The 21,139-nt window shown below is 40.2% G+C and overlaps 1 protein-coding gene across 3 annotated transcripts in view; it reads left to right on the top strand.

Annotated features, from left to right (window-relative positions):
• The window catches only part of Hsd17b12 (hydroxysteroid 17-beta dehydrogenase 12), a 158,689-nt gene that overhangs the window by 110,539 nt on the left and 27,011 nt on the right, over window positions 1–21,139 (top strand). For all 3 annotated transcript variants that reach the window (XM_063227795.1, XM_063227794.1, XM_003465081.5), the window contains exons 7-9: window positions 8,665–8,699; window positions 15,642–15,723; window positions 17,193–17,258. In XM_063227795.1, the coding sequence (XP_063083865.1) occupies window positions 8,665–8,699; window positions 15,642–15,723; window positions 17,193–17,258 (183 nt within the window). The remainder of the gene's footprint in view (window positions 1–8,664; window positions 8,700–15,641; window positions 15,724–17,192; window positions 17,259–21,139) is intronic.

Below are 21,139 nucleotides of genomic sequence, written 5' to 3' on the forward strand. Positions count from 1 at the left end.
CTTTGGAAAAATTTAAGTAGCAAGAGCACTTACGATACTCTAGTATGCTGATCTTGGTAAAACAGTATATAATGATACATACATTCCTTTTTAAAATTTGTGTTTAGAGTTTATAAAATACGGTTTTCAATTCATCATTGCTAACTGTCATGCAGTCCTGTTCTGGAAAGTTCTTTTTTTCTCTTCTGTTATTTTAATGTGGATGAAACTAGAATTTGTTACAAAACCAAAATCTTTTTTTGTAGCATGAAGTCCAATTTCAGGTTAAAGAGTGTGAGGCTAGAAAAAAATGGCGAAGAGAACTCTTCTATAAAGACTTAAGCATCAATAGGAAGGAAAATCAGATAATACTTGAAGATCTCCAAGCATTCTGAAAAACTTTATCTAATTAAGCTTTCAACCCCCTGTGTAGTAAATATTCTGTTAGCCATACAGGTGAGATTCTAAGAATTTCTAATTAAGTTGTGTTCTTGGTACCACAGAGCTCAAATTATACAGTTTGCCAGAGGAAATGTGTGCCATGTCGTTCCAGCATGACTTCCAGGGGAGTTACCATCCAGTTTCTACAAAACGGACATTGTGGTTACTTTACGTAATTCTCTTTTCTTTTGTATACTATGATTTCTCAAAATCATTGTTAATTATTTTCATTGAAAAGTTGTTTAAGGTATTTGCATCTAAGGAATTGTTTCCTTCTGAATCGTGTGGGTTCTCTTTTCAGTTGCTTAGATTCAGCCCCTATTGGATCTAAACAAGTTTCTAGGGCGGAGGAAGGCAGAGGTGGACAGAGTGACTGTTTGTGTTGTTCTGATTCTGCATGAATAGCCCGGGTCCTAGGGCTTTGCCTTATCCTGGGCAAGCTTCGTTCCCTCTCACATCTGATGGGGTGCATGTGACAGCATTTGTTTCCATACTTTACTAAAATGATGTAAATTCTAGTGTAATCATTTCATTCAGACCTTTGTCTTGAGCATTATGTGACAGTTTTCTTCATACTCTTCAAAAAAAAAAAAAAGGCCAAATGTCAGAGGTTACATGATACAAAAGTAATTGGTAATGTATCTGTTTTTATTGTTAAAGAGTAGAAAAAAGTCTACATTGACTCCTTGGTATTTAAATTTCTTCTTTAAACTATTGATTATCACTACAGAAGTAAAGGAAAATTTTTTGTTAATATTAGGGGAGTTTTTGTTGTTTTTTTTTTTTTAGAAATAAGACTATCTAATTATAAAAGCAATACAAGATTGCTGCCAAAAATATAAGATGCATGAACACTAAGGAGAAAATAAATCCTGCATAATCCCAACCACAGATGGTTACATTGTAGTATAACATTTTGAAGGCCAGGCAGTGCATTTTTGAATTATGTATCTCACCTAAATGATTCAGTACTACTGATTTTTTATTTTATTTATTTTCTAAACAGAGTAAACATAGCTGTACTTGTAAACACCAGTAAGTATTTTATTCTTAAAATTGAAAATGTAGTTTAAGTTTGTATATTTGTGTAGTTTAATGCCAGCTTCCCTATAAGAAGTATAATGTCTGAGTGTGATAGAGCAGAGATTTGTCCCTCTTTCGTCTTGGTACCTGTATTTTTTTCCTTTTTTTTTTGTTTTGTTTTTTGTGGTGAAGATCAATGAAGCCATCACTAATAAAAGTATGTAAGTAGGAAACACTTGTCTCTTCTGCACAAATTTGAAGTACTCATTGTAGAAGTTCTATTGCAGTGACTTTGATCTGCCTTAGAAAAAACGGAAATAAAATTGCTTGCTGTACAGTTTTTGGGAATCTCAGTATGGGGGAAAAATAAGGGAGGTCAGTTTACTACTTCTTGTTTCATATTCTTAACCACTGAACTTACAACTTCTGGCAACCTTATTTTAGAAATATATTAAGAACCACACATTTCCTGGTGCAGCAATTATCACCTGCAGATGGCCTAAAATTAGCATATTGAATTAACTTCAGAAACAGCTTGTGAGCTGTGAAATGGAGTTCAGATAAGATAGTGAGATTTCACAGAAATGCTTGGCGTATTGGTATAAATAAACAGATACCAAGATGCCATTCCCTGCAGAGTGAAATAAGATTACTAACAGCTCAGTTGAAAATACCCTATGTAAAACCCGATGTTAAAGAGAATTTAATGTAATGTAACATAGTGAGGTCTCTCTACTTATGTGTAAATATTAAGAATGATTTGTATACACATACCCAAATAAGAAGGCTTGAAATTGAATTTATTATGACCTACAATCTGATTAGAAGGAAAGATAATTTCAGTGGAGATGAAGGCATTAATCAGTGTTATAAAAGTATGCTGGTTTCACATTGACTTTTTCAGGTTTTTCAGTATTACTCTTATTTGACAGTTTAAAAAAAAAGATGTTCCATTTTATGGCCAGGAGAAATAATTTAGACTCAGATTCTAGAAGACGAAGCTAATGATCTGGGGGGAAGAATTTAACTTTCCCGCGTCTTTGGGTCTTGAGCATGCAACAGGTATTCCTGGCTTTCAAATAGCCAGGCACCAGAAGCACTACTCCTTCCCTTGTGTTACTAAAATTTACTGAGTTTTAATTTACACGTGTAAAGTATTTTGTGATCATGCCCATACATACAAAGCAATCAGGAGAACATTTAATGGTTAGCATGCTATTGATATATAATTTTGTAAATATGGTTATATCTTACAGGGTTTCATTTTATCATTTTCTGAATAGTCTTTACAATTCAGAAACAATATGTAATACATGGCATGGTGTAGAAAAATTAACTCATGTCCGTGAATTTCTGTTTTCCCAATATTGCAACCAAAAGTTATACCCTATTGGACTATTTTTAAATGTGTAAATTTATATGTTGGGGAAACTGAACTTTGAAACTATATGACCACTGTTACGGTTTGAGTCTAGATGGCACCCCAGTGCCTGGTGCAGTCATAGGTGGCGCTTTTTCAAACGTGGCTGGATCTAGAGTGTATGATGCTGGGATTGATTCCTGGTGCAGTACTAGGATCAAGGGCACTAGGGTTCGGAGTGTGAGTGCTAAGCACCCTAAGTAGCCTGAATAAGACATAAGGGATGGAAAGAGTTATGTTCATCCCCCTGTTGCTTTACTATCCTTCACTTGCTATGAAGTGTTCCTCTTCTGTGATGCCTTGTCCATGCCACTGTACCCTGGAGCCAGTCAATTATGGACTGAAATGTCTACAAACCAGGAGATAAATGAACCTCTCTGCCTTTAACTTTGGGTGTCAGGTATTTTGTCTCAGTCACAATAGAAAGGTAGCTAAGACAACCACTTACTAGTATTCATATGATCCTGGGTCCTGGGCCAGCATAGAAGAGTCCATTCACAGATCTTGTGGACTTGGGGCAGTTTTCCAGGGTGTCTGTGGCCTACAATCCCAATCTTTCTCCTTCTCTTTGCATAGGAGGGCTAAACCGACACTGGCTCTTAGCCACTTTACAGTTAACAAGTCTCTTTTCCTTCATACACACACACACACACACACACACACACACACACACACACACACACACACACCCTACCTGGGGTAAGAGCATTTTTATTACCAGTCTTTTTCCTCATTCTGTTTCTGTGATCTCAGGGCATTGCGAAATTAAATAATAGCTTTTTACAAAATGTTTGGGGTACCTCTTTATGATATATTAGCTAAGTATTGTGGTCCCTTGATGAAATGTGCTAAATAAAAAAAGTTTTGAGTACTCTTAAGAATGTTTAAATCTATCCTTTATAATAAGATATTCTATCGCTGTTAATATCCCTAATGTACATCTGTCTTGCTAGTATGGAAAGCTGTCTGATATTTTGTGTAACTGCACAAATAGATATATATAACAGGGTGCACATACATCTTTACTTCTCTGTATATTTATTCATTCATCCAACAAGTAATATTTTAAATGTATAATTCTATACCATACATTATGTATTTTTATGACTGTTCTCCTTTTACTTTCTCTTTCTCCTAGACCTTCTTTTCTAGCCAACCGCTATTTCTCTTTTTAAATTTAACCAAAGCGTAATCTGAAGGTCTGCCTGATTCTCATATAGAACCGGTCCTTCCCCTAAGCATTAGGGTCTCTGTCCCGCACAGCAGTGTCCCGTGATGGTTTCACTGTGTCTCTTCTCCTGCTGGACATGGCGCTCCAGCAGAGAGCATGGGCTCAGCAGTAAGAGCGTGTATTACATGATGCCGCTCCAGACTCTAGGTTGATATGCGCAGGGCATTTTTAAGTGCTCTTTTATCTCCTGGATTTTATAAAATACATCAAATGTATTTTGTGATTTCAGTCTTTAATATTCTCATTCATGTGATTATTGACAAATTTTTAATGCTTTACTAAAGGATGATTTACATACCATAAAATTCATCTGTCCTAAAGTGTTCAACTCAGTGACTTAGTCAGCTTACAGTGTGGTGCAGTTGTCATTACGATTTAATTTAGAACAAGTCCACTACCCCAAGAAGATCCCAATTGAGGTTTTTTTTTTAACTTAGTAGAAATTTCTGTGCAATGAGAGTTAACTGGGTAACCTCCAAATGTGTCATTGCTTGGGGTCCAATCTGTTTGGGGCACACTGTGCTTTCAGACAGGCTCACCAGGTAGTTAGTGGCGCTGCACTGTAAAAGAACAGTAAGGGACAGGAGTCCCCCTGAAGGGTCTCTGTGACGTGTGCTCTGCTGGGTCCATTATGTTTACGAAGTGTGACCCCAAAATAACAGTGAATGTTTAAACATAGACCACAGGTCTCCCTCAAGACCTCACTTTGAACACACTTACCCATCATGCTTGCCACCTTCTGCAGCAGTTCTGAAAGTTCTGTTCTGGACCTTAGTACAAAACTTGTACTATCCTGGCTGCCTCAGTGTGCGGATTCAAAACGTGTACCTGTCACAGTCATTTTGACTTCAGGAAAGAGCCAGAAGTCCACAGTGCGAGCTCTGGTGAGTGAAGTGGGTCAGGACACAGCGCACGCAGTGTCTTTGGAGTCTGGTTTCCTATTGGATGGCGCTCGGCAGCAGCGTTCACTGTGCTTCGCTTGCACCTCACAAAGACATAAAAGAGGACCGAGAACTATTCCAGAAGGTGGCAAGAACAGTGAGATAAGCACGGTTGAGTGAGGGCCAGTGTTTAGAAGGCGATTAATTGCAACGTTATCTTTTACTATAAGAAATTTTTGAAATTTACACGTTTATTGTGTATTTTGACCATCCTGAGTATTACATCATGTGAGATTAAAAGATAGTAACACATAACACTTGCCTTTTTCATTTAAAATGTTAGGATTTCATGGAAGAGGAAGAACTAAACTAGCTCAGAGTCCCCCTGACTACATACTGTGCTTGCCTTAAACAGTTAGTGGTTATGCATTGAGCAGTTGCTACATGCTTTTGTGAAAAGAGAACTCTTAGGGAATATAAAAGCAAATTTGAAGGGTTAGTACTTAATCTGAGGAGAGAGGAGGTGCCTCTGTTGAAAAGATAAAACTCTAAAGTTAGCCTTGCCCAGGACTTGGTTCTGTAAAATTTGTTTTGAAGCCAGGGCCATGTTCTGAACCGGGTCAAGTGAATGTAGACAGGAAAGTGATAGGACTGTGTTTGAGAAGCTGTGAAAGAGGAGCAGGGCCCCGAAGTCTGAGCGTGGTGGCCCCAAGAGGAGAACGCAGCGTGGGTTCTGATCCTTACAGCCTAAATGGAAAGGCAAGGATCTGGGGGAGAGCGGAGGTGGGAGACAGAGAGCTCCAGGCACCCTTCTGCAATGGGGGAGTCAACTCCATTTAGAGCAACAGAACAAGCCTGGGTTTTGTCAGAATGTTTTGTTTGACGCCATCAAATTGTGAGTGGGTTTTATTGTGACTGCTGTGATAGCTAGCTCGGCGGTGACACTGTCTGTGAGAAGGACATAGAGAATGCAAAAGGCGGCGGTCAGAACTGGATGGAAGACCAACTCGGACCCTGGTGGATAGAACAATACCTTTCCACCAGGCGAGAAAGATACTTCCTACCCCATTCTTTGCTCCTCCAACAGGGCTGATGATCCCACTTCTCCTCGGGCTCCCCAGTCCTCCTTGCCTGGTGTGGTGCCAACACCCCACGTGGGAGGCCCTTCCATGATGCCAACAGACCATGCGCCTGAACGAGGCCACCCATGGGGCCTCCCATGACCTGGTCATCCACTGTGGTGCCCACTCAGGAGTGACTCAACCAAAGACCGAGGGCATCTCTTAAGACTAGTTTTTTTTAATCAGGTTTTATTGGTATATTTTATATATACATAATGATCATACTTGCCATAGAGAATTCATACCTGTACATGTTATAATCTGGTTCTTTTTTTCCCATTTGCCTATCATCCCTTTAACTCCTCCTTGCCTTGTTATACTACAAAAGCTTTATTTCCTTTTGTTTTTTTTTTAAGCTTTTCCCTTCTGTCCTTCCCAATTGTTGTACTTCTCCAGGAGCTCATGGTACTGTGACGGGGTGTTTTCTATCAGCATCACAAGGAAAACTTGTTCCCTCTTCCTATCAAAGAGACAATAGTTTTGACACAGAGAAGTGGGACAAAAAAAAAAAAATTGCAGAAAGTACAGTTTTCATTTGAAACACAAATTGTGAAAATAAAATTGTCAGCTCTTTCAGTTTAAAAAAAAAAAAACAAACTATGATATCCAGGCCTGATGCTTTGGGAACTGCTTATTTGGTCTTAAAATGTTAACGTGGGTCAACACAGATAAATAGTGGTACTAGTTAGCATATTGGTTTAGGGGCTGGGTGTGTAGTCCAGCAGTCAAGTTCTTGTTTACAGTACACAAAGCCTTGAGTGGATTCCCAGGCACTGAGGGAAAATACTGGTTTAGTTCTGTAACAGATGAGTAGTGGCTTAAAGAGGGCAAAGTTCATCTCCTTCTCAGGTAATCAAGGTTTTGCTGAGCAGCTCCACCACGTTGTGGACCCTCCTTTCCTCCTGTTGCTTCACCACTGTTAGCGCATATCTTTTGCCTTCCTGTGATGAGGATACACTCCATTCCTTCCATGTCAGCCACATCGAGCCACCAGAAAGAGTAAAGGGCACAGGAAAAGACGTGATTGTGCTTGCACACAGCCCTCATCTTTAAGGGCATGGCCAAGAAGTTGAGACGAGGTCTTGCTGAGTGACTAGTTGCCCATAGGGTGGGCTCAAAGTACTTACATTCCTCCCGCCTCAGTCTCCCCAGAGTGCTGGGATTACAGGCTGGGATGTGCCATCATGCCCAGCCTCTCTGTATCTTATCGGACAGAACATGATCATCGGCCACATTCACCTGCAGAGAAGTCATAGAAAAGGTGGCCTGGGGGCGTGAATGGAGGAGAGGAGAGACCATAGGTCTCCAGCTGAATGCTTCAGCTGCATTCTGTGAAAGAGTGAACATGGGAGCACAGTTGGCACTACCTCTCCATCATTCTGTAAAGATGAGTTTAATATGAAAATATGGACTTGCGTGTAAGGAGGAAGGAGCTACAGGAAGCCTTAGGCCAAGCTTTCATTTGTGACTTCTTCTTTTTCATCTGGATTTAACCAAATCCATATACCTTTCCCTGAAACGAATCTCCCATGGTTTTGAAGGCACACCTGTGCTTCGAGCTGGCAATGTATCGATTCATTTTTTGTGACACAGTGTCAGTTTGAGCTCGTATTTTCATTGAAAAGCGTATGTGACAGCTCCAGCATTTTCATGTGAATTGAGCATCTTATAGTACTTACCTGGGTAAAGACTTGGTTGGCATTTTCTTTCTTCAGAGATCTCTAAGGGAAAAAAATGCCTTCTCCTCAGAGTATAGATATGTGGGATTGTTTTGGCGTGCGCACGGATTTTATTAGAAAATGACATTTGTGTCTTCGGGAACTAATGGAATCCAGGAGTCAGGAATTCCAATTCCAACTTCAGTACTCAGCAGTGATGCCACCTTGACCAAGCCATTGGACTTTGGTATTTTTCTTGGCTAATAATGTCTCAAAAGAGTTGAGAAGTAGCCTCCCTCATCAGTGTCCCTATTTGATCAACAGTAATGAGGTCGTTAAAAATGCACATGTCATCAGTAGATTATTGATTATTGGAAAACCACAGATAATTTTCTTTAAGGACAAGTTTTGCTCATAACCAACTGGATCAACGAAAGAAATCAGTGTGAAAGGTATCTTTAATATTTGCCAACACGTCACTGTATGACATTCTTCTAACGGCTTTTTTTCTTTCTGAGAAGAGATTTGAGTTCTTGAGATTAGAGAGTTTAACTAATCATGGTAGGCAGAACATTTTTTGTGACAACATATGTCCTTTTCTGAGAATGCATTTTGGGAAACATTGATTGTACCACAGATCTTTTTATTCTTTGAAGATCTCTACCAGTATTACATTTTGGGCAAGACTAATTTTAACCAAGTTCAAAAATGTTCCCAGTGTTATCCAGTAATTTCATTTGGTTCCTTTTTATGCACTCCTGATACAGCCAAATTATAGAGTCTATAAAATATACGGCTGTCTGTAGGAGTGGTGAGTGGTTCAGTGATTCCCTTCTCTTTTGTGTGGGAGGGTTTCCTTCACTCTGTCACCTGTCCTTGACCATCATCAATGTTTTGTTTTCTCTTGCAGATGACACAATTGGTGCTGCCTGGCATGGTTGAAAGGTGAGTCATAAGCTCACACACGAACACTATGGGCACAGAGCTCATTATTATTTATAGGGAGAACCCTTTCTCTGAAAATTTCATTAAAATGACTAATGAACCTAACCTCCACGTCTTAGCACCAGGCAAATCACACGGTGGAGCGTGAGTCACTGGTGGAGGAGGCCTTTTCCACTCGACTCTTTCTTTTCCTCTAGGGTTGTGGGGGTTCCTGTGGATCAGGATTAAAAAGACAGTCTGAGTCACCATCACCAACTCAATTGCCTGCTATCCTGAGGAGGCGGCCAGAGTTCCTGGGATATTCCTAGGAATGCCTTCTTAAAGCTGTATCCTCTCAGAGCCTTTACCAATGGAGGCACCGACCTCTGCTTTTGCAGTTCTTTCGGGGAGAAAGGCTGTGTGAGGCATATAGGCGGGTTGTGATTATGATGTCAAATCCCTCCATGGAGGGAAAGGCAGTATCTGCTGCCCCCAGCTGTCCTGCAGCTTGAATTGGCTACCCCCAAGATGTGCTGGAGGTCTTTTTCTTGAGAGACACATGGTAGAGTTTTTACATTTGAAACAGTGGGCAGTGTAAAATTGTAAGTAAGCTTTGTGCCTTCCTTGGAAACGCCCCAGTGATGGCTCAGCCTTCAGAGAAAACCTCGTGAAAGAGCAGCCAGCTTGATCATTTGCTGAATTTCAGGCTTCATAGTCTTCCTTCCTCTGCAAAATAGCCTGGAGTTTGGAAGAGACCCAAAGGAATTTCAGCTTTGCAGAGGGAGAACCTGAGACCCAGCTAACCTACACCTGACAGGAGACCTTGGTGACCAATTCTAGGCAGACATGACAATTTATTTGTGTTCATTAAGTATTTCTGTGCACCAGGTGTGCCCAAGCTTAATATGTGTTCAGTCATTTAATCATTGTAGATGAAGAGACTGAGGTTAGGAACCTGCAGAGATGATGCTGAACATCTACAGAGATCATGAAACTTTCTCAACCAAGTTCTTTGTAATTCTATTTTGTCTGTACAGTAAAATTTCCCTTTAAAACTATTACCGCATATTATCCATTGACAGTGGAAATGAGTTCCTGATAATCAGATATGGGAATGGTTGTGGTCAAACCAGCCCAAAGCCCTAGAATAAGAGCAGAGTTAGGGAAGAAAGAAGAGAACCTAGGAAGAGTGAAATTTGGCCCCTCATCTAAATCTGAGTTTTAACATCAGGAGAGTAAATCCTTCCATGAGAAATGAAAGACTTGGGCTGGGATGTGTGGCTTAGTGATAGAATACTTACATGCATGGAGGACACAAATGTTTATAAACCAGAGAGGTATTGTAAAAGAAATTAAGTGTGTTGGTGAAAAACATTTTTTTAAAATGATGGTTGTGGAATCATTTTGCAGAGCATAAAGTATTGGGTTCAAAGAATTGGAGAAATCTAGTGGTGTAGGTTACTGGGAAACAACCCTCTCATTTGACAGGTTACAAAACTGAAGTCCAGAAAGATAGAATACTACACTGTGGCACCCTAAGTTAGCTAATGGCACAAATATAAAGAGCCAGGAACTTTACTGCAGTCTCTACAGACCTGCCAGCCATCGGCACAGTTACAGTAAGAGCATCAAATAAAAACAGACAGTGCAGAGAGACGAATTCATTTAACAGGCTTTGACTGAGTGACATCTATTTTGGTGTGTTCAGAAGGTGAGGTGGATCCTTGTCCTTAAGAGATCAAGTTGTGTTTTGACCCAAGTTGAGAAATGACTTGGGGGGACCATCAGAAGCTGTGGGATGAACCTGATCTTCAGGGAAAGTGACTGTCTTACACTTCAGGGGCTGGTAAAAATGTGCAGTACATGGATTTTATGAATCAGTCCTTTTGGTAAGGAGAACATTTGCACTGACTTGAATTCAAGGAGTTCCTAGGTGTAGTCACAGGCAACCCTCCACATCTCGGTAAGTTAAGGTGGTGAAAGTTTACTTTTCCCTCCCATACCCACCTTGTCATTCAGGAAACTGAGGCGCCTTCCATCTGGGGCTTCATTATTCTTTAGTCTTGGAGTTTTTATTTCATCCAGCTAGGAAATGAAGGAAGACAAATTGGAATGATGTCAGGGAGGTTTTATGGGCCAGTCCTGCAAGTGGTGTGCATTACTTGTGCTCGTATACCTTCGTCTGCAATTCAGTCTGCCACAGGCTGCAGTGAACTGCAAAGGAGGCCAGAAATGTCAGTGGATGCCCAAGAGGAAACAAAAACTCCCAAGTGAACAGATCGTCTGAAAGCGGTCTTAATTACACATTATAAGTGGTTTTATTACAGGGTGCTCTTTACACCATCCCCAAATGGCCCATTTCTGTGGTTGCTTTTCATAGGATTGAGGTCTCTACTGAGTAACAGCAGTGTCCTTTAGAAAGATCTTTTGTTACTTAACGTTTTTGTTTTTTTCCTTTCACTGATTCTACCTCTAATATATGAGATTTTCCAAACCCTTTAGAACTATAGCCTCGGGCCAACTGACTATCGCTAAACAAGTATCTATAATCAAACTAAGTATTATTACCATAGAAGTAGAAAGAGCATAATTACATTATAGAGGAAACTTGCCCTTTCTACTTCCCTGGAATTATAAACATTGTGTACAGCTGGAACCAGGAGGTGGTTGCCATAACAACCATGGAAAAGCTAAAAATAGCCTCTTTCATATTGTATTGCTTAAGGTGGAATTATGACATGTTGTGGTGTTTTAGGGCAGGTAATTCTCTTTCATGTGCTAAATGTTTGCAAACTTTATTCAACAAAGCAATATTTGTATAATGTAAGTATTTGGATTGCTGCCTCTGATTATATTCCCTGACCCCCATGTTCCAGGATTCTTTTCTGACGTTGAATTCTATGTTATGTTTCTTTGTCTTTGTGAGTCTACTAGAGAACTTTTTACTCTAATTCTAGGATTATGTTTATGGTTAAAATATATAAAATGACCCTGCTAGTGTCTTCTTGGATGTGAAGAATTGAAATGAAGTCTTGTGTGTGTGGTCCCCTCTCTGCCATCAAACTCTGTCCATGCTGATTGACCTGGCGGCACCAGCTCTTTGTACAGCACCGACACGTCCACACCCCTCTCTCCTCACCTACGCTGTGGGATAGGACTGAGGTTTCTTGAGGAAGGCAGGAATCAGTGACTTATTTCAAAGAAGACCTATACTTCCTCTGTGACAGTATTTTTAGAGGAGAACAAGGATACTGCAGTAGTCCCCCGTTAAGTAGTGGAGCACTTGTAGAACAAAAGCTTGGCAATTTTTGTAAACCATATAACAAAGAGTCACACCTGGAATTGCACAGGTCTAAGGGCTTAACTTAAGAGTACAGAGCTATAGGAAGCTGTAAATGCATGTACCAAATTTTGTAGATTAGGTGAGTTTAATGTTTGGCTTATGACAGGTATGATAATGGAAGAAAATATATTTATATGAAAAAGTGCTTCTTTACCAGCAGTTGGTGTTTTCTGCTTTGATTTTGCAGCATTTTAGTTCTAGTAGATTGGAAAGCAATTTGTGTACTGAGACACCATTATGTGCCTGTTAGCAAGTAAGCAGTGTGATGAATTAAGGTTGTATCACAGAAAATATTGCTTAACTAGTTTATTTAGATGTTTGTCATAACAAACCCAGGAAATGCTGAAGTATGGAGCAACGTGAATCTTCTTTATAGAATTTGTACAAAAACTCTTAACGTACCTTCCAATATCAGAATTGTTCCCCCGTCTTCAGAAAATGAGAGGTTAACACAGGTTTGGTTTTGTGTTTGTTTCTGTGTGCAATTAAGCGCAGCCCATTTTGTCCTTCTGCTTGATATAACAGTTGTCATGAGTCTGGCTGTGCCATGGAAACCAGTTTGACGTCACTAATTCTGCTTAGATGGAGGATTAGAGCTAGACAAAGTAGTTGATCTACCGACGAGTCCTTTTGTGCTTCACAGTTCCAAATGTTCCCTCCCATTTTGACATAAAGAATAGACACGATGTATAGTAGAGGATTAAGGAAGGCTATACCAGTGTGTCACTGGTGAGTCAGACAAAACTGAGTTGAGTATTATCCTGGGGGAGGGAAGAAAGGGGGAGATGGAGGGACGGTGGGGAAAGAGGAAGAAAGAGATAGAAGGAACTGTATGCTGTTGTGTGTGTGAGCATGGGTAGGTTTTTGCTAGACAGATGTATGTCCCTGATGGGAGGACAGAGATTTGTAGGTGAGTTGCTTTCTGTACAATTGGGTACAGAAAGTGGGTACAGTTGGGTACAATTTTATTTACTTAGGTGTAATGCATTTTTTGCTTTATGTAGCACTTAGAGGGTCTTAAATTTGTTTTAATATATTTTGCAATGCAAATACTCTGTTTTGCATAAAGTACTCTAAAATTCTGACTATCAACTCACCCAGAGGCCTCTGTCCCCTAGAAATTATAAATTAAAGTAGAATATCTGAGTAACAGTGATCTTTGCTGCCTCAAGGAATAAACAAGTGAAGGAGTATGACCATGTAATTGTGACATACCAGATTATTGATGTTATTGTTTTAGTGGTAAAGAAGCTTTTAATATCTTAAATAACTTTTCCTCTATTGAAATCATGGCTTTGGTGAGTGAAGTTTTAAGGGTCTGTTTGATGAGCTCAAGATTTAATTTTTAAGAAGTGTTCGATAAGGTGAAACTTTAACCTTTAAAGACTTTTAAATTGCATTTCATTTGTGAGTGGGAAATAAAACATACAGTATCTTTGTTCAAGGGCACACACAACCACCCTAGCTAGTTGGAGTATAATGGAGCACAGAATCCAGCTGATAAAACCTGTGGTGATAGGCTACAGCCTCTGTGAAAAACATCATCTTCATCTACTTCACCTGGCTTTCTCTGTACTTGCTCTGTATGAGTGAGGATGTTGCAATTCCTGGTTATATGAGAACAGGCGAACCTAAAAACCCAACCTGCGAGGCCTCTTGGAATGTGTTGCATTTTAGCGTCTACTTGATTGGAATCTGACCCAGTGTAAAGATGACATTTTCCAATATATTGAAAATACACATTTCTCTCTTTTTGCACATTTACTAAGATATTTTACATATCGTAAAATCTGTCTACTTAAAGTATATAGTTCAGTGGCTTTTAGAGTATGTACAGAGCTGTGCAACTATCACAATTTCATTTTAGAATATTTTTAGTACTCTAAAAATATAAAGATAATTAAACATCATAAATTAATCCTATATTAAAAGACTCCTTAACAGAGTGGTTTTCATTCCATTTTTATCAAAGGAATTTCTCATTCTTCTAGATGAAATAAAATGACCAGCTATTAATTGCTAATTCACCAGGTTTTAGCTTAAAGGGCCTCTTTAATACAAACTTTCTTAAGAAACAAAAGGCTTGTCTGTATCAAAGACAGAGAAAAGCAAAAACTACAAGAATGATGTCATTAATCCATTGACCAAAAAAACAATCTTAACATGTTTAAATTTGAAGTTTTATTTCTGTCATCAAAATGTTAATGGATTTCACGATCTTGAGTGGTATATTTTGCCCACAAGGACTTCTGTTTAAAAACAACAGCAAATACTCGTTTCCAGTGACACACATTCCACGGTGGACCTGGACTTTCCTTTGATGGTTGGAGTGGCATCTAGCCTAGAGGCTGGCAGATGGAGTGAATGACCTTTGGGGATTATTTCTCTTCAGATTTACGTATAAAATAACTTAGATGTCATTTAATCATGTTTTCTCTGCTGTTTTACATATAAAGGATGTGATAGTCCCTTATTTATGTATTTATTTAAAGCAAGCCTTGAAGTAAATTCAAACACAAAAAGAATGCCTGGTTGAAGGAAAGGAGGCCAATATGAAGGGCGAGGAGGTGGGCGAGGTCAGATTCCCGTGGCTGACCTGGCTGAGCTGTATCTGTAGCTCAGTGGGAGTTCTTGGCCCTTGCCCTTCCTCTGAGCCCCAGCACTTTGGAGGGGGGGCACCTCTCCTTTGAGAGTTAACAGTTTGGGAGGGCAAAATTGGTGGTTAAATCTGACATTTCTACAAACCTAATTCCACATAACAATCTATATGTGGTTGTGAACAACTGATATATTTACAACATTGCTTTTCTCCAACTATTTTTCATTTACTTCTAAAATTGGAAATTCCTGATAACTGGCTTTTAACTTCCAATAGTCTGTACAATTTACAGAAAAAAACCAAGCTTCGCCTTTTGCAAAAGAGTAAGTTTAATAAACTATAGAGTCATTAAACTTTAGTTTTAGAGTCAGCTTGAGTACCCAAGTATCTGCGACCCAAGCCAGTCAAGTCTGAGGACAGGGCCTAGCATCATGCATCGCTAGGTTTTGCAAAGCACTTACTTATTACACATATTTGAGGAAGAGTAGCTTTAGAGTCTGGGACCTCACGGTTTTGTTGGCAGGGGGTGCCCATATACATGGAAGGGTTATATATGACAGCAGGGTAGTAGGTAATGATCCCCGAAAATAAAGGTGTGGGCATCCCTTAGTAGAGTTCCGGGGGAGGAGGACAGTGCTTGGGGTGAGACCTACAGCCTTGCACTCCTAGGCACGTGATCCCTCACTGAGCTTATACTCCAACCCCATAATGAAAATCCTTTCTGCATGGCTGAGGGGACCTCAGAGATCAACTCAGGAAGACGGTGGATCTCATGTGGTCATGCCCTGGATTACCAACACTGGGCAATGAGCTAATTGTAAAGAGCTATTTTTAGTTGATTAAATTATGCCTCATTCACTGACCAAGCGTGTCATGCAGTGATGAAAACCAGGGAGTTGTGTGTTTGAAAAGCAGTTAAGTTACTTTGCTTCAAATAATTACATATATATCTTGATCTGTAATCCACAGATAGTTGTGTTTATGCTTTTACTCCATTGACCTGGTACATTTTCCTTTTTAGATCTAAAGGGGTGATTCTGAATATCTCCTCTGCCAGCGGCATGACCCCCGTTCCACTCTTGACCATCTATTCTGCAACCAAGGTGAACAACATTCTTGTAAATGATGTCAGTATAAGAGAAACGAATCATTTTTACTCTGTGCAGTTAACATAGATTTAAGTCTCTTGAAGGAAAATGCCCAAGCACTGGGAATGTATGGGTAGGTATAGATTTCTAAGGGAACACCAGTGTATGACACCCACAGATGCTTATTTTGCTCCAGTAGTTTACTGATGTAAAGTAATACTTGTGCTTTCCCGGAAGAGCTGGTCCAGGCCAGCTTGCTTAGTGGGTGAGAACACGGCACTAAGGGGTCTAAGACTGGAGATTTCAGACGTGAATGAGTCAGCTCCATACAGCACAGAAGAAATGCATCCAGTCAGGGCGTAGATGTACGCAGTAGACAGGATGCACTGGGGAGAGTGTGGCTTCTGCCACATTATTCAGAACTCATGAATATCTGTTGTCACTTCTAGCGTGTCACAAGAATTTTTCAGAGCTCTGTGCAAAATGTCATTATTTCATACATCACCATTTACTTCCTCACATTGCTCCTAGAATAATAATTTAGGATGCATCTGTCCCTGCCTGCGGGTCAATAGCATCACCTTCAGATACATTACTGGGGCACAGAATAGATTTCTGAAGGGAAAAATGTCACTTAAACATTGAAATTAAGCAAGCTTTTAGGGGGGAAATAAGCACAGCTAATATGTAATGTGAATTTGCAATATGTAATGGAGGAGAAGGAGCAAAAGACGTGCCTTCTTTTTCACTTAAGAAAGCCTCAGTCATTATGATCTTTTGAAAACCTTAGCACGATCTCCCAGTCCCTGGAGCCTGCTTGCTGTCCGCATCTCTGGAACACACCAAGGGCGTGCTTTCAGTGACACCCTGTGTGAGAAGCGATTCTGAGCCTCCCACCTGTTCCCCATGGACACAGTCTTTGGCTGATTGGGGCGCTGGAATGTGGTGTGCCAAGCCTGAGCTTAAGGAAGGGATAGATTACATTCTGAATCACTCACAGGTAGATTTCAGGTTGCATGAGCAGAAGAAGATGGGCTCTCACATCATCTCTACATTCTTGGATTTTATACCATCTTCTTTTCACAACAACAAAATTTCCCTAGAACACAGTTGAATAGAATCTGTGTTATGTTTCTGCTTGTCTGACAAGTAAAGAGTAGAAGTGCATCTTTCGTTATATAATATAAAAATACTTCTTCTTGGAAAGTAATTTTCTGGGGAAGGGGAAGGATAAGGAGAACCTTTTCCAGTCAAAATCAGATTTTGGGGTAAACATTGTGTTTGGTTAAGATAATACTTGATGTGGTAACAGGAAAAAAACCCTTGAGATTTTGAGGTGTTATTAAAGTATTTCTTCTGCATTTGAAATGATAGAATGATGAAAAGTGATAGGGCTAAATGGTTAATTATTTTTTGTTTCCATGGCTACCAATCAGGCATATTGATGTAATGTGTGCTTCTTCTTACTCCCCACACCCTCTCAGGCTTTTGTAGATTTTTTCTCTCGGTGTCTCCATGAGGAATATAAGAGCAAGGGCATCTTTGTGCAGGTGAGTGGAGTTTGCTTCTGTTAAGTATTCCTGTTTTTGTGTGGTTGCCACAGCAACAGTTGCTGTCTTGGCAACGAAAGAAAATCACATTTCTCAGTAAGGGAACGTGACGTTGCACACCATTAAAGCTATGGGTTCTTTCTTCTTTACGCACTTTAGTCAAGATTTTTAAAAATCATACCCTAGAATTTTTAAGTAAGGGTTGCTCAAGTAGAATTAAATGCAGAGTAAGCAATTGAAGCATAATTATTGTAGGTTTGAGAGAATCAAATTATTGATAATCTCTTCTATGCAGAAAATATATAACATAATATTTACCACTTTAATCATTTCCAAGCATGTGGTGAGTAGCACTGAGTACGTTTATATTGCTTGGCGATCAGTGCCACCTTCCATCTCCAGAGCATTCCTCATCTAGAACTGAAGCTGCATGCCCATTAAACACCAGCTCCCCATTTCTCCCTCTCCTCCATCATCAGCAACCACCATTCTACTTTCTGTTTCTCCCAATTTGTTCTTAGTACTCCTCATGAAGGAATCACATGGTATTTGATGTTTTGTGGTCAAATCATTCAGTCCTCTTAGCACCATGTTTGAAAGGTCCACCCATGTTGACCACGTATTGGCATTTTCTTCAGAGGCCAGGTGATGCCTCCCACGGTTTGTATGATACCACATTCTGTTTAGAGACTCTCTCACTGATGGACTTGTGTGCTGTTTCCACATGGCGGCTGTTGTGAATAATGTTGGAATAGACAGGGCACAAGTCTTATGGATAGGTATACAGAAGTGGAATTGGCAGTTCCATAAATCACCTTAAAATTCTGCAAAATCCCTTAATTTTTTAATTTTTGCTTCTGTAAGACTGTTCACCTTATCAGCTGTGTCATTTTACATTCCACCAGCAGATGACAAAGGGGTTCCAGTTTCTTCACCTCCTTGCAAATATTTGCTGTGTTTGGTTTTGTTTATATATAGGTGGGTGTGAAATGGTATCTCATTGTGATTTTGATTTGTCTGTTGATGTTAGCACCACTTGGGGAACCTTTTTGGGGTACTTCTTGGCCAGTTATGTATCATCCTTAGAGAAATTTCTGTTTAAATCGATTGCCCAATTTTTAGTAGGGGTTTTAGTTGAATTTTAGGTGTTCTTGATTAATTTGGATGTTATTAGCTATGACTTCTTTTTGTTGTTGTTTGTCCTTTTGGTTTTGTTTTTTGTGGGCTATTTTGTTGTTTTGGTGCTGAGAGCTGAACTCGGGAACTCCCTTATTAGATATATAATTTACCTATATTTATACTCTCTCTATGAGTTACCTTTTCACTCTCTTGATAGTGCTTTTTAATGTACAAATATAGATATATCTTTTTAATTTAAATAATAGCTCAAGTTATCTACTTTTCCTTTGCTCTCTGGTATTTTGGTTGTCATAGCTAAGAATCCTTACCAAACACAGTATCAAAGACTTTTCCCCCCGTTTTCTTTGTAGAGTTTTATGGCTCTAGCTCTTAGTTAGACCTTTGATCCATTTTGAGTTAATCTTCATATAGATCTTTGAGTTTACTGTGTAGTTAATACATTCAATGCTGTCAGATCCAATACAAAATAAAAGAAGCAAAGGTAAGACTTTCTGTGAGGGTTTATTGGAGATCTGCTGTTGTTTAACCCAAAAAAAAAAAATAATTGCTCACAGTATTTCTGTGCTTAGGCACACTTTTAAAAGTTGCAGTTGCTACCACTTTCCTGGTCTGTCCCATCATCTGCCTGTCTCTAGCCTTGGTGTCCCTGTAGCTATTTGAGTGAGTAATCTTCAGACACAATGCTAAGTGTTTAGTCTGTATCATTTTGCTGCATTTCACACAATCCCGTAAGGTAATGTGTGATATGGATGAATATATATATATATATATATTTTTTTTTTTTTTTAAATCTTTTTGAGACACTATGCTCTTTCACTCTGCTATTTAAGCTGGCCTCGAACTCACAGCAATCCTTCTACCTCAGTGTCTTGGGTGCTGGGATGATAGGTGTGTGTCACCGTGCCCAGCTTCATCTTTTTTTAAAGTTGCTGAAATTGAACTTTTAAAAGGTTAAGCAGTCCGCTCCTGATGGGACCAGAAAAGTGCTTGACTGCTTCTGCCCAGCTCAGTCTTTATTGCCCATGGGTAGTCAGGGCCTCAGAGTTTGCTGGCTATGGCTTCTGAGTCTTTTTGATCATCCATTGAGAGAGGATGGTAATGGCAGCAAAGGCTGGATGACCGTTTCCTCATCTTCCAGGGCCCACCAAGAGGCTGTGTCCTCTAAATTCCCACCTCAGCTCTTGTCCAGGGAATGCTGAGATGTCATAGCTACCTGGCATTATTTTGGTTTGCAGTTTCCCATATAAACAGGATGCATGGGAAAGACAGAATTTTCTAGAACCCAAGATTTCAGCACTGAGCTACCATACTCCCCTTGCTCTTTGTTCCTGGGCACCATGGTAATGGTAATGAGGCCTGTGGCGTAGGTGGTATTGTGGTAACAAGGAACCCAGGGAAGCATTCCTGGGAGGTAAGGCATCATGTGCCCTGTGACGTACCCATTTCCTTCTGTTGAGTCTGTTATAATCAAGCTCTTAGTTCAATAATTCTTCCACCCTCATGAGACTGGCAGGCATCCTAATGACCCACTGGGGGTGACCTGTAAGAGGGACCAGAAGCTGCAAGAGTTTCAGTGCCACGTGGCGGCGTTAGGCCTTGTGAGCCCGGGTGAGCAGCTGCTGAAATCCCATTCATAGAAAGGACCATCTCCTTCCTCATTGTTATAGCCTGCTTCCCTCAGCGTTGTTTGTCTTCAGATTCTCTGCCCACTAATCTGACATGACTGAAAATGACTGGAATAACACATTAGTATTTGTCTCCTGGAATAGTTTACTTTGGTAAACTTTTCTTTTTCCCTAGTAGTGGATCTCAGTTGTGTAATCTCAATGGTCATTGTCTTTCCGCATATGGAATCATTTGAGGTTTAAATCTGGACTAAATTTGATGAAAAAAGATAGATGTTGGGGGAGACAGTTGCCATACATAACATGAACATGGATCAGTGCAGGGGCAGAACACAAAAAGAACCCTGCATTTATTCTAATCAAAGAGGGAAAAAAATCTGGTCTGAGTGAAGCACAATTAAAAATTGATTTTTTTAATCAATTGGCACTGAAACACAGGTAGTGTTTTGTGGCTCCAATTTTTGAGGACTAGGAGTATTAGCCAACCCTATCCTGCATATGTTTCCCAGCTGATCTTCCTTTCCTCCGTGGTCATCCAGCAGGGTGCCTTGAAGTTTTGCACTAGATTTGAACCGTACAGGCTGTGTCTTTCTCACTGTCCCTTATTCTCCCCTGGGCTCAGGCCAGAGTGGCCCTCGAAGTGCCCCGTGTGCTCTGCCCTTGGAGCCTCATGGTCACCTTTCAGTTGCCATCCCCACCCCGATCCTCTCTGGGCTACACTGCACCTGCTCCTAGCGTCCTCCGCACCTGCATCCTGGATCTGTCCATTTCTCAAGGCTTTGGGTCCCACCTGTTGCCTGGCTGGCCTGCCCTAACCCCTTGGTGCACTTGGAGCCTTTCTTTGTGCTCTCCCTGCATCTCTGCTTAGCCCTGTTGCCTTCTGTCTTTTCCAGTTCAGTAGTGTTGAAAAAAAAGATTTGTATCCTTGTTTCTGGGTGGCTGATGGCAACATAGCTGGGCACCCTGGTGTCCTGGTTTCTGTGCCCTGCCTCAACTTCTTTCTTGTAAGAGCACTTAAAATTCCATCTAAGAATTCACACTTGCCATTATATAAATATTTCCTGGAAATACAAATAAATGGTAGTAACAGCTGATACCGTGCCTAAGCAACATAGT

This window comes from Cavia porcellus, unplaced genomic scaffold (assembly GCF_034190915.1).
Source record: "Cavia porcellus strain 051 isolate PalLab524CR breed Dunkin Hartley unplaced genomic scaffold, mCavPor4.1 scaffold_17, whole genome shotgun sequence".
Lineage (NCBI taxonomy): Eukaryota > Metazoa > Chordata > Mammalia > Rodentia > Caviidae > Cavia > Cavia porcellus.